Source organism: Dendropsophus ebraccatus, chromosome 2 (assembly GCF_027789765.1).
Source record: "Dendropsophus ebraccatus isolate aDenEbr1 chromosome 2, aDenEbr1.pat, whole genome shotgun sequence".
Lineage (NCBI taxonomy): Eukaryota > Metazoa > Chordata > Amphibia > Anura > Hylidae > Dendropsophus > Dendropsophus ebraccatus.
This window is the reverse complement of record NC_091455.1, coordinates 114,730,658-114,744,418: the sequence shown is the minus strand read 5'-3', so window position 1 is coordinate 114,744,418 and position 13,761 is coordinate 114,730,658. Positions and strand designations below refer to the sequence as shown.

Below are 13,761 nucleotides of genomic sequence, written 5' to 3'. Positions count from 1 at the left end.
CCATAGGGAGTCCTGAGCAGTGCGCCTCAGTGAGGAGGGAGTCCTGAGCAGTGCGCCCCGGTGAGGAGGGAGTCCTGAGCAGTGCGCCCCGGTGAGGAGGGAGTCCTGAGCAGTGCGCCCCGGTGAGGAGGGAGTCCTGAGCAGTGCGCCCCGGTGAGGAGGGAGTCCTGAGCAGTGCGCCCCGGTGAGGAGGGAGTCCTGAGCAGTGCGCCCCGGTGAGGAGGGAGTCCTGAGCAGTGCGCCCCGGTGAGGAGGGAGTCCTGAGCAGTGCGCCCCGGTGAGGAGGGAGTCCTGTGCTGGGATGAGGAGCAGGACGTGTGCCGGCTGCTGGAGGTGATTGGCAGCTCCGGGGGCGGGATCTCACGCTGGGACAGGGCAGGGAGGCGGGGCCGGCAGGCTTGGAGCAGCCGAGCACAGTCAGCACAGTGACAGAGCCGGCAGCCTGCGCCAGTTCAACTTAATCCCGGGAAGCAGGAGAGAAGTTGTGTGAGTGCAGGACGTGTCTCCAGCCCCATTGGGAGAAGAAGATCCCTCTCAGCCTGACCTCCATAGGATAAGTCTCCGGATGGAGGTGCATTACTGATCCCTGGGCTACTACTACTACAGGGGAGAATGGATTAACACCACTCTCTGCAGCACATGCTTCCCCAGGACCTTCTTATAGACGTGACTTCCTGAGGCTACAATACTCTACAATGGATACCTTCTTCTCAGAGGTAAGTCATGCTCTAACACTTGTGTGTCCTTATTATTGCCCTCTAAGTAATTCTGTGTGCACTGCCTTCCTATTCTTTGCCAGTAGTAGTAGTTCCTTGCAGACAGTGATGGTTCATACTATGAATGAAGAGTCCACATGATGGCTTTGTGGTCACAGATGGGAGTTCTCACCTTTGTAGTTGCATTGTGTTTGTCACAAAGGTGTTTGTGTATGGAGGGGGGGGGGGCTGCTCCCATTCTCATATGGGATTAATAACAAGGAGGCTCATGTGGAAATACCCCTTACCTTTCTGAAGTTTGGACTGTCTCCTGATAATTTTACTCAATTCCTGTCGCCTCTGACTTTCCTGTTTTCTCCTGGTAACAGGAAAGTGCCATAGAAAGCATTCCCAGGTGCTATGCAGAGGATATATAAACCGGATCATTAACGGTCGTAACCAGTTACATCCATAAAGAGGCTTCCGCATGGAAGTATTGCTGTAGGGTTCCAGTCTGTGGAGAGTGCAGGATAGTTTGCAGTCTTGTGGCGGACATGAGTGCAGAATCCGGTGTTTTGTTATTGGATGCTAAGTCTGAAACAAGGAGATGGCAATCTGCCTGATTCCTCCCAGAGAGGTCTGGTATTTCCTTTTAGCAAAGTTTGGGTTTCCTGTGAGGGGTACCTTGATGTATGAAGCTGAAAGTGCAGGGAAAGACAAGTCATATGTCTGAAGAAGAATGCTGGGAGGTGTAGAGTACATAGAGCATCATCTCCGAAGGTGGCCATAGACATAAAGATTTACTTTATCAGTATGCTAAAATTATTCTACATGAAAATTTGTATTCTCTTTAAGAGAAAGTTGTTATACACTATATCATTATTGTAGGCAGCATATCCTGTGAGTACACAAGGGACAATTGGCAAGCCAATAATCAATTTAGCAATGCACCATCCCAGTTATCAGACTATGAACAAGAAATTGCTCTTACATTTACTGATCACGGGCTCTTTTGAACTGATTATAATCAGCCTGTTTTGCCCATTATATGTAAAAGGCCCTTTATATATACAATTAATTGGGTTACGTTAGCTATAGTAAAATATCTGTTAAATAGACACATCTAATAGGTGTACACCAAGCAATCCCAACTTCCCATGTACTACCATTAAGACTTCTAACTAAGCATGGGAGTTATACAAAAGTTAAACAAAGTAAAAACACTCATACTTCCTGTTTGACCATCATCGTGTTTACATGAAAGAGTTATTGCCTTGAGGTTTTTTTTATATATTTCAGATCATCACTTAAAGTGTTTTTTTTTTTTTTTTTAAAGTAATGTAAATGGAGCTTAGGGTGCATTCACAATGCAATTCTGGCTTCCAATCAAAGGATATTTTAACACCCTGTTAGAATCGTGTGCTAGCGTATCTTTGCACGGACTTCATTCACTTCTATGACCTGAACGCAGTCATTGATTAAATTTGGGTCATTTCCTACACATAGACCAGTTTCCACTGTTGGACTTCATTCAGGTCATAGAAGTTTATAGGATCCATGCCAGTCCATGCACAGATACTTTGGCAACCGATTCTTACAGGGTGCCGATGCATCCTTGCCTCAGATTGCGGAATCGTGGTTAGAACCTAGCCTTAAGTGCAGTACCAAGAAGAGCCACACTGGTAGAGACACTGCTGTGACTAGATAAACTATGGATGTGCCCATGGTTCTTCTTATGGTAGGGGTATAGGAGGTTATACTTCCACCAGCCAATTAGACATTGAAGGCCTTAGTAAGTATGAACTCTTTTAACATGTGATTTATGGAAGTTTTCTCCACAAACATAAGTTATAGCATATAAGAAAGCTATTACATAAACTTTACTAAATCATACTAGATTTTTTATTTGTTTTTGTTCAAGAAAAAGTAAATTGCTCCTTGGAAAAAAACAAAGTACTGTAGTTCAACGTCAGTTCAAGGTGACATTTTTCTGAAAAACGTATTTATAAAAGTTGTAATCCATTATCCATGAAAGTCATGTGATTTGTTATCTTACTGTCTTGAAGGGGTAGTTTCATGGACTTCATAATGTCTAATATCTACAATCTATGAAAGAAATCTTTCTGAAGTTTTCATGGTTTCTTCAATGAAGCTGCATTGTGGGAAGTTCAGACGGTGTCACAGCTGTTAGTGGTGTGCCAGATCTGCCCATTTTAAAATGGGTGAGAGTGTAGCGGGAAAGGAGCCAACTGTAGTGTACAAGAAAAGTTGCAGGGATACTTCTACATATTATTGTATATTGAAAGGTTAAAACAAAAAGGGCATTGCTACTTTTGCGGTTTGTGACATCATCTGGCATCTATTAGTCTCTACTCTAGCTCTGGTGATGTGTTTCTGTTTCACATTTGGCTCAAACTCTATTCATGGTTATAAATGGGCATTGATTTTGTATGAAAATCCCACCCAAGTTTGTAGAAGGGAATGCAGCACAATCCAGATGAGGGATGTTTTGTTAGATTCCAGAGAATACAAAAAAAAATATTAAAGGCTGGCTTGTCTGCAGTGTTACAGTCTTGTTGTAGTCTAGATTGTGACTGCTATAAAGTATAAAAGCTTTAATCAAGTATACCTTAAAGGAGAAGTCCGGCGAAAATTTTTATTTAAGTTTTGTATTGCCCCCAAAAGTTATACAAATCACTAATGCTGCGTTTACAGGAAACGATAATTGGCCCGATCGTACGATTAACGATGTCGGAGTAACGTTTTTTTTTCATAATGATCAGCGTTTAGACGGTACAATATATCGTACGGAAAATTTGTTTTGCGATCGGTTTGCGATCGCTTAAGCCTATCTCACACATTGGTTAAATCGGCGAACGACTGTTCACACTGAACGATCTGCGAATTTTTTGCGAACGATCAACGACGATTTGAGAACATGTTCAAAGATCAAAATGAACAATTTCTCGCTCGTCGCTTGATCGTTCGCTGCGTTTACACGTACGATTATCGTTCAAATTTGATCGTTATCGTGCAAATTCGCATGATAATCGTTACGTGTAAACACAGCATAATATACACTTATTATGGGAAATGCTTATGAGGTGCTTTTTTCCCTGCACTTACTACTGCATCAAGGCTTCACTTCCTGGATAAAGTGGTGATGTCACGATCCGACTCCCAGAGCTGTGCGGGCTGTGGCTGCTGGAGAGGATGATGGCAGGAGGACACTGAGGGACACAGGGCACTGGAGGGACACTGAGCATCCCTCTGCCATCATCTTCTCCAGCAGCCACAGCCCTCACAGCTCTGGGAGTTGGGTCGTGACATCACCATTTTATCCAGGAAGTGAAGCCCTGATGCAGTAGTAAGTGCATGGAGTAAAGCACTTCATAAGCATTTCCCGTAATAAGTGTATATTGGTGATTTGTATAACTTTTGGGGGGCAATACAATACCAAAATAAAAATTTTTCCAGGACTTCTCCTTCAAAGTGTTGTTGTCACACCTCCTACCTCTATATGCAGTTCTCCACACCATCCTGGGCAGGGACATACATATTCCCTTAAAAGAGGCTTTGCAAAAGGCTTTTCTAGATGGGATAACACCTTCAAAGTTAGGGTAAACAACATTTTCTCCTGCAGGTTGGTATCTGGCAGGGGGGCATTATGTGATGTTGCAATCCATAGATAAACAATTGATAGTTATATTTCGTAGAAGTCAAGACAAGACAAGACAGCCCAAGGTTATCCTTAGTTTTTGATATTGCAGGCAGCGGTGTCACAGTTCAGTTTCCTTATCCAGTTTTAATCCTTTGACATCAATTTAAATGATTCTTCAAGCCAGGCTGCAAAATATTAAAATAACCCAGTACCAGTCAGGATTGTAATGTAGTCAGGTGACTAACAGGTTCCAGGATATCTGCTTATATACCCATCCATACTGTCTTGTGACCAACCACTATGAACAGGCATCAGGATCTGGCCATTGTTGTTACTATTCTATTGCTCACCACACAGAACAGGACAGGGGGTTTATACTAAATAGGCAAAACTATACACTTTATTGCATGCAAACTTTTAGCCATCTATTTACATAGTCCTTATTTTACTAAGGTATCCAAGGCATTTCATGTTATGACCTCTCATATTCATACTGTATAAACAAATATCACTTAGAATAATTGTCCCTGTTTGCTAACATGGTGACTGCAGGAATACTTCTGTCTATCCCAATGCTTAAACAAGTTTTACAACTATTTCTGCATTAATAGTTTATTGCAGCTCAATGAGTATTTTTGAAAACATTAGTAAATGGTACACCATGTATGCTGTAAAATGTTATCATGTAGTGAGAACACTGCAGGAAATTTCTATGAACTACTAAGTTACTTTGTACTTGCTTTGTTTGTGGCAACCATGTGTCATTTTTGTTGCATTTCTTGTTTTGGTGCATACAGATATGGCTCATCATTATGCTGCGTTCACACGAAACAATTATCGTTTGGATTTTCGCAATAACGATCTTATTTGAGCGATAATTGTTCCGTGTAAACACAGCAAACGATCAAGCGACGAGCAAGAAATCATTTATTTTGATCTGTCAACATGTTCTCAAATCGTCGTTCGTCGTTTGCTAAAAATTCGTAGATCGCTTTGTGTAAACAGTCTTTCAAAGATTCACCCTACATATGTGAAAGATGGGCTTAAGTGATCTTAACAACGATCGCAATAACGATTTTTCTTACGAATTTTGTAACGATTTTTCTAACGATTTATTCATCAAAACGCTGATCATTATAAAAACCAAATTGTTGCTTCAAAATCATTAAACGATCGATTGGGCGAATTATCCCTCCGTGTAAACGCAGCATTACACACAGCACTGCCCCACCCACAATGCAGTTTCCGTTTAGACCAGCAATGCACTGGTTTTTTGGGCACAACTTTATTGTGCCAAAATCATGTTCCTTACACTATGCTTAGTGGAAAGCATGTCACATTTTTGTCAAAATTGATAATAAATGTGAATCCTAATAACACTTTCACCAAAAAAAAGTGTGTATCAGTACCACACCACCACCATCACCACACCACCCACCCACCCACACACACACTGTGTTAAATGAAGGACATCTGCTAATTTAGTTGCACTTTATGAATTATTATTTTACTAGAAGTCCAGTGTAGAGAAAAAGACAAATAGATCATTTGCACATCAAAGTGATAGGGAAATGTGCTGTATTTGACTGATGTGGCAGGGAATTGTTTGCACTCTAGCTTTGCTCACTTTGATTACTTAGGTTATGTAAAGAGCCTAGTAAACACATTTTACTTCAATTAGAGTAATTGGTTCTGTCTTTCACTGCAATTTGTGTAGCCGACACTAACTAGTGATATACAGAGTTGGGTATGAATCAGTTTGATGCCTTTCACGTCCAAATAGTGCCAGGATAACACAGGTAGGTCCCTGGAGATGCAGTTATGGCAGTCTTAGCCGATGTGTTCTTGGTACTAGGGGGTATTGCTTTAATACAACATACTGTCTGCATATACACCTGGTAAATCTCTGCCTATGTGTCCATAATACTGAATGGCTTAAAGGATGCCAAAATCCAGTACTATACATTAGGTCTGTCTGTTTTGAAAAGTACAGTCTATTGTACATTTCAATACAGCTGTAATAGTTGCACCTACAGTAAGGCCTGGCACCTTACTATATATATTAAAAAAAGACCCTTTATGGGCTGTCAAGCAGATCTTTACTACTATTAATAGAGGGGATCATGATTGTCCTGGGCAGACAAATCCTTTAAATTGTTCGAAATAAATTGTCACATTGTAGTGTTTTTTGTTTTTTTCCACTTACATTCCCCATACAGCAACATAAATGAACCATGTTTGTTGTCAGTTATGTAGAATAGTCTTTTTTTTTTTTTTTTCTCACAGCACCTGCCTATTGTTTGCTTTTAGTCCAGACAGGCAGGTGGGAATCATCCTGGCTGCTTTTATATACATGAAGTACAGCTGAGCTTTGTACACTTTGCATATTTCATTCCTGGGCCAGGCTGGCTTGCTTTCTTTAACTGTTGTATATACGCTTTCAAGATCAAAAACACTTGTATAGATGAAACAAAACTTTGGGGAAGACGTTTTTATTCCCTCCCTGGAACAGGTTAACTTGAAAGGGTTGCTAATGATTAACCAGGTACGGTGTGCCGAGCAATAAAGCGTGGGGATCCGGATAAAGCTTCCTGACCTGTTTCTCTTGTCAGCACTTGTTTTTTTTTAAACAGGATTGTGACGTCAGTAACTGCCAGTGTGAATCTGCTGACTAGTCACTGTATAGCCAGTAAACCGGGAAATCCTGGAAAAACACACTGTCACAGTTATTGATGATACCTATAATAAGAGTATAAAAACTGAAAAAAGTCCCCTAGGATCACGTTATAGGTTGGTTTTAAAGCATGAGAACTTTGGCAAGGGAAATACAGAGCAATGACCTGGAAAGAATGGCACTGCATACATAAGAAAGTAAAGTCATGTTATTATGCTCATAGCTAACTACAGTAACAGTTAAATACAGTGGAAAGGCCCTGCTAACAAGCTTACCCTTTACCATTCAGCGCTGCAGAATCTGTTGGCGCTATACAAATATTATTATTATTTTTATAATATTGCTATTACATTAATAATATATAGAAACAGAGTATACACTCACCACTTGTAGCTGAGTAGCATCTTTATTGAAGCCGCAGTACACTCAGCAAGGAAGGGGGAAGGTGGATAGGAGCAGGTGCGTGAACAACAAACGTTTTCAACCTGACGAAGCGTGGTTGCGCGCGAAAACGTTTGTCGTTCACGCACCTGTTTCTACACATTATTACAGTGTGCGATTTTGCTGCATTTTTTGTGCACTTCCACGAGCCCACATCTAGCCACAGTTCAGACTGCATTATAGTGCTACCTTTGTTACCGTGCAGTGCTCATGTAGTGCCGGCTACCCCACGTCTTTTTTGTTATTATTACATCAATGTTTTGCCTGACATTAATGGGGTTTTCTGGGATTTTTAGAAAATTGTGTACATGTTGAAACTGGGCTAAATAAAGAGAAAAACTTAACACACCCTGCTGTTGAGTCCTGTTAGGTCTACCCCATTGATGTAACTCCAATTGTAGTGCTACAGCCAATTACTAGTCTCAGCAGTCTCTGCCTCCATGTCTCCTCCGTTTTTGTTGCGTTTTTGCTGCGTTTTTAACATGCGCGTTTTGATTTTCACATGATTTTCATGTGAAAATCAAAACTTGCATGTAAAAAACGCAGCGATAAAAACGCAGCATTAAAAACGCAGCGATACGGTATGTGTGAAGCTACCCTAAGGGTGCGTTCACATCAACAGGATCTGCAGCAGATCCTCAGCAGATTTGATGGTGCAGATTTGATGCTGTGTTCAGTTATTTAAATTAAATCTGCTGCAGATGCAGTTTCTAAAATTACCTTACACCCATATGGCACATCATGCCTCTCAGTGCTAAGGGATCTGTAGTCTAGAGTGGAGTGGGGGAGAAACATTGTGCTAAATGTTCCAGATTTTCCAATAAGGGTATGTGGCTAGTATGGGGTTTGTGGCTAGCACTCCTCCCTTGTAAGACCCATGTGACCCCAATCAGCAGGAAACACCTGTGCACATATGGTAAGTACCTCCTCTCCTCCTCTCCTCCTTCTCCCATTCTACCTGCGGGGGCATTGGTGAGTAGTAACACCTTGTTCACACTCGTGGTACTTCACGGCCGTACAGGTTTATTGTTCCTGGAATTAATTTTTTGGTCTATGGGGCTGTGTGAGGTGTCATTTTTTGTGCCATGATCTGTACTTTCTATCAGTACCTTGCTTGCATGTATGCAACTTTTTGATCGCTTTTTATTAAAATTTTTCTACTTTTGATGCACTTATACTGTTTACCGTGCATTATCAGGACTGTGATAATTTAATAGTTCGGACGAATATGCATGCAGGGATACCAATTATGTATACTTTATTTATTTGTTTATTTATTTATAAAATGGGGAAAGAGGGGTGATGTTAATTTATTAATAAAAACATTTTTTTTTTACACCAGGCATATAGGTAAACGCCATGAGTGTTACTTATCCGTCCCGAAACATACTTTGTAAAGCCTGCATATATAGTCGTGTGGGCAGTCCGGAGCTCCTATCTACGGTAGTCATGGCAGGTGGCAATTACCCCTCCCTGGGAGCGTGGTCACTCAGGGGCAGTTGCACACTCTGATACGCCGATGCTCCTAGGCAGGCGGCTATCACCCCTCGCTGCGATATGACGATACTCCTAGGCAGGCGTGATTGTCGTCAAGATTTCCCACCAACAGTGACTAGGTAGGAGCTCTGGACCACACACATGATTGCATTGATAGGGTTTAAGAAAGTACTTTTTGGGATATACTGTATAAATAACGCTTATAGCGTTTACTTATATGCCTGGAAACAGTGCTAGGGGGCATTGAGGAACATATTGATAGATGTAACAACATTTTTCTCATGATTGGTTCCCTTTAGCCCATTTACAGTATAGCCAGTGAATTACCTGCAGACTGTTCAAACATCTATTTTATTCTAAAATAGATGAATTACCAGCTGGAAGCTGGCCTGGAGGTGGACTGTGCATCGTAGTGGGGGACTCTGCAGATTCCTGTTTGTGGAAGTTAGCTGCTATTTTATTCTGACATGCACTTGTATTAAAATGTTCAATTTGCATCTTTTCTGCCTCATTGACTTCCCATCTGCTAAAAGCATGAATTCATGTCCTACTAGTAATATGCACAGGTGCATTTTATGACCTGGTTAATGCGCCATCAGAAAATGACCTATTGTTTAAATCAAGTTTTTATGTTAAAAATATTGGGGGAGATTTATCAAACATGGTGTAAAGTAAAACTGGCCCAGTTGCCCCTAGCAACCAATCAGATTCCACCTTTCATTTTCCAAAGAGTCTGTGAGGAATGAAAGGTGGAATCTGATTGGTTGCTAGGGGCAACTGAGCCAGTTTCACTTTACACCATGTTTGATAAATGTCCCCCATTCTCTTTAAATTATAGTACCGGGTCCCACAGAGGCAAGCGTTCACACTCAGTTATAGTCCATAGATAAAGGTGAGGAGTTATCACAACACAAATGTGTTAAAATACAGTAGCACTTCCCCATTCTTATGAACATGACACAATGCTATGAGCAGAAATTGTGCTGGAACTGTTGTGTGTACATTTGTGACTATATTAACTTGACATCGGAATATCTTACATTTTTGGGTATGGTATTTCAGGTGTCGATGGAAACCCGCACCGAACAATACATTTTCTGTTTGACCTTAAGGAGCAGTTTTTCTGTTCAACTTTGTGTCCAACTGACAACAATTAACAATGAATTTTCTTGGACCTAGAAGGAACTATATAATTAGAGTCTCGGAGAGTGAGACAGCAAGGTTATAACCCTTCTCTTCTCCATAAATATTGCAGGAAGATTTACCAGCATGTAGGACACTATGATTGTGTTGAACTTTTCCATACACAGTCCATCTCTTGGCATCTTGGGTTGAAATACTGAGTTCCTTTTGCATATCCTTTACTTTCCAGCCCAGTGATTTATTGATCTCCTGCGCGGGTGATCGCTAGATCGACTGCAACGATCAGCCAACAGGAACGATGTAGGCTGATCATTGCCGTCTATTTCAGGGTACATTAAAGGCCGTAACGGCCGATTGATAATCGTTCCGTTGAATAGGGCCTTGAAGGAAAGCTACCACCAAAAAGTGTCATTAGGGAGCAAGTTCTTTTCCTTTTGCACAAGAGCTACTGTGCATACCCTTTTCCTGTGGAGCATTGCTTGGCTTGTAAGCCTGTTTGGCAGTCTCCTCAAGGAGACACACTTACCCTTCTGTCTCATATCCCATTAAACTTTCATGTCTAACTAAGGAAAATCTATCACTTTTTAGCAATGGATCTTAGATAATTATATAACACATTAGATTTACAGTACTATCGTATACAGTATGTGTATTTAAAACTTTCTGACAAACGATAGATAGATAGATAGATAGATAGATAGATTATAAAGTTTTTTTAGCGCCAACACATTCAGCAGCACATTACAATTCTGGAGGTAAATGCATTGATATAATCAGACATAGAGGTAAACATGTAACTATCAAGTCAAACATGAGAAGTGAGGGCCCTGCACACAAGAGCTTACAATTTATGAATAAATGGTAGGGGACAATAGACAGAGGGGCTGAAATGCTTTATTTCTACAGCTGCCTTGCCATCTTTTATAATTAGGATAGTGTAAGGACACTATGGAAAGATTGTTGTACAAAAAATTATTATATCGGTCGAATTTACATGAAAATCTTTCCATGTGTATGCAGACAACAATGAAACGACTAATGAAAATTCATTCGCATGTCATTGATTGCATCTTTTGAGTTGACCGTAACAGCATTGTTAATCGTTTGCTAATCGCTCGCAATTCTTTCCATGTATGTACACATCATTTGTAATTATGAACTTTTGTAGACTAGAGTATACGAACTATCGTAATTGCGTATCGTAACTAATGACTATGTTTCTGTCTATTATGGTGAATGAGTTCAGGTCATTCCCAAAAGTGCTTGTTTGCGATTGTTTGGCGGATTGTTCGTATTGGTGGAAACAAAAAATCTATTCTTCTAATAGGACCCTAAGTAAAGTTTGGTGAACCAGTTACCAACCAATGCCTATATGTACAGATCTAAAGGTCCTATCACACTGAGGGATTATCTGCTAAATCAGGCACATATCTCCCTGTGGAATAGAGACAGCAATCAGTAGACAAGCTAGTAAATGCTCCTTCATCTCCTGAACAGGTTTTTATCGTGTACACAGCGGAGAAAGTGTATACAGGTAGTCCTGATACTTGCAGGTTGCTGCAGCATTTTTCTGTTTTTACTTTAAACATGTCTAACGATAATTCACCATCAGCTGCACATCTGATCACGTAATAAGCCGTAAAGGAAAGGGCTGCAAGAACAACGCTATCAATGCTCTGGCAGCACTGGCTGCCAAATTATCAAGCCATGTAATAGGTTCTGTAGGTGTAGCAGATCAGCGCTCGCTTACACTGTGGGTTGGGCCATACAATACAGCCTTAGGCCATATTCACACAACGGATAACACCAGCAGTACTGCAGTACCGGCCAGATGATCTTCACTTCTGCTGAATTCGGATGCGGGCACATCCGTGTGCGCCCGCATCCCAGTTTCCTACTGGACACAATGGAGTGTGCACGCTCCATTGTGCGAACTGATAGGTTCTCTGCAGCCGCTATTCAATGAATAGCGATCGCAGAAAACTGACATGTCAGTTTTTTTCAGGGCCGATAGTGATCCTCGCTGGAGTGTACACTATGGGGGACATTTATTAAGTCCGGCGTTTTTTACCCCTGACTTATAAATGTCCCCGCATCTCCGGCGCTACGGAGATTTATGTAGAGGCGGACTGCCTCTACATAAATCCCGTGCGCGTTGGTGCGCACAGCCGAAAACCTACGCCACCTGAAAGGTGGAGTCGGTTTTCGCCGTATCTTTGCGCTGAAAATTTCCCCCCCCCGGTGTACTCGGCGTGCAGTGCCGATATGCGAATATTTTATTCGCAAATCGGCCATTTGCGAATAAAATCATTCGCATATCGGCACTTTACGCCGAAAATCATCAGTACGACGGATGATGCATGTCCCCCTATGTGTATACACTTCAGCCAGGATTCCCTCTAGCTGCGGCACAATGTAAGTAAAGTATTAATCACGGCCATATTGCAAATCGGGAACAACGGCTGTGATTAATACTTTACTTACGTTGTGTGAACATGGCCTTAGGGTACAAACATAACTTATCTGCAGCGGATTTCTCGCTGCGAATTCGCAGTGAAATCCCCTGAGGATACTTGCCCCTTCACTTTACTGGGCTGACATACTTGCAGCGGGATAACGGCGGGGAAGCGCACTGATTGTCTAACAGCTGGGAGACGCCGGAGGCCCCGAAGCAAGCCAGAGTGGGGGTTAATGGCGGTGCGTTTGACGTACATGTTAGCCCATTGAAGTGAATGGGTAAGTATCTTCTGTAGAATTTGCAGCAAATTCTCAGCAATAAATCTGCTGCAGATACGTAATGTGTGTTTGTACACTTAGGCTATGTTCACACTACGTAAAAGTACGGCCATTGTTGCCGATGACAACAACGGCCGTACTTTTGACGCGGTGGAAAAATGCCTTACCTTCAATGGGATCCCGGCCGGAGCATATACACATCGTATACGCTCCGGCCGGGATCCTGTACGAGGCCGGAAATAAGTGACATGTCAGTTTTTTTTCTGCGGCGGCAATTCAATGAATTGCAGCCGTAGGAAACTCTGTCAGTTCACACTATGAAGCGAGCGGCTCCGGCTGCTTGCTTCATAGTGTGCAGGGGGAAGCTCTGATGCGGGCGCGCGCTGATGCGCCCGCATCAGAGCTCTGCGGTTGGACAGATCATCCGACCGGTACTTAAGTGATCCGGGCAGAGACCTGCCGTTCCGTGACCCGACCGGGGTCACTGAACGGCCGGTCACTCATGTCATGTGAACATAGCCTTAAAGAGGTTGTCTGGGAAAAATAGATACTTGGCAAGGCTGCTGTGACTGCAGAGGACATGTCAGTAATGTATACTCACCTGTCCCATTCCCCTGCTGGATCCTGGGCTGCCCACTCTGCAGCGCTATCTGTGTTTTCAGAATATCCAATGACGTCTGACTCCCACCGGAAATGGCTGCTCAGCAAAGATTCTGTACTGAGTGGTCGTTTACTATGGGAGCAGGATGTAATTGGATGTTCTGAAAACACAGGTAGTGGTGCAGAGTAGGCAGCCCAGATGGGAGAGTATACTGACATGTGCTCTGCAGCCTCGGCAGCCTGGCCAAGTATTCATTGTTCCCGGACAACAAGGGAAATGGTGATTGTGAAGGTGACCACATTGGGGAAACTGA

At 42.2% G+C, this 13,761-nt stretch overlaps 1 protein-coding gene across 1 annotated transcript in view; it reads left to right on the top strand.

Annotated features, from left to right (window-relative positions):
• The first annotated feature begins 420 nt into the window (after positions 1-420).
• Positions 421-13,761, top strand: part of MYO10 (myosin X) — a 196,994-nt gene continuing 183,653 nt past the window's right edge. The window contains exon 1 of the mRNA XM_069958144.1: positions 421-716. Coding sequence (XP_069814245.1) covers positions 696-716 — 21 coding nt within the window. The 5' untranslated portion in view covers positions 421-695. The remainder of the gene's footprint in view (positions 717-13,761) is intronic.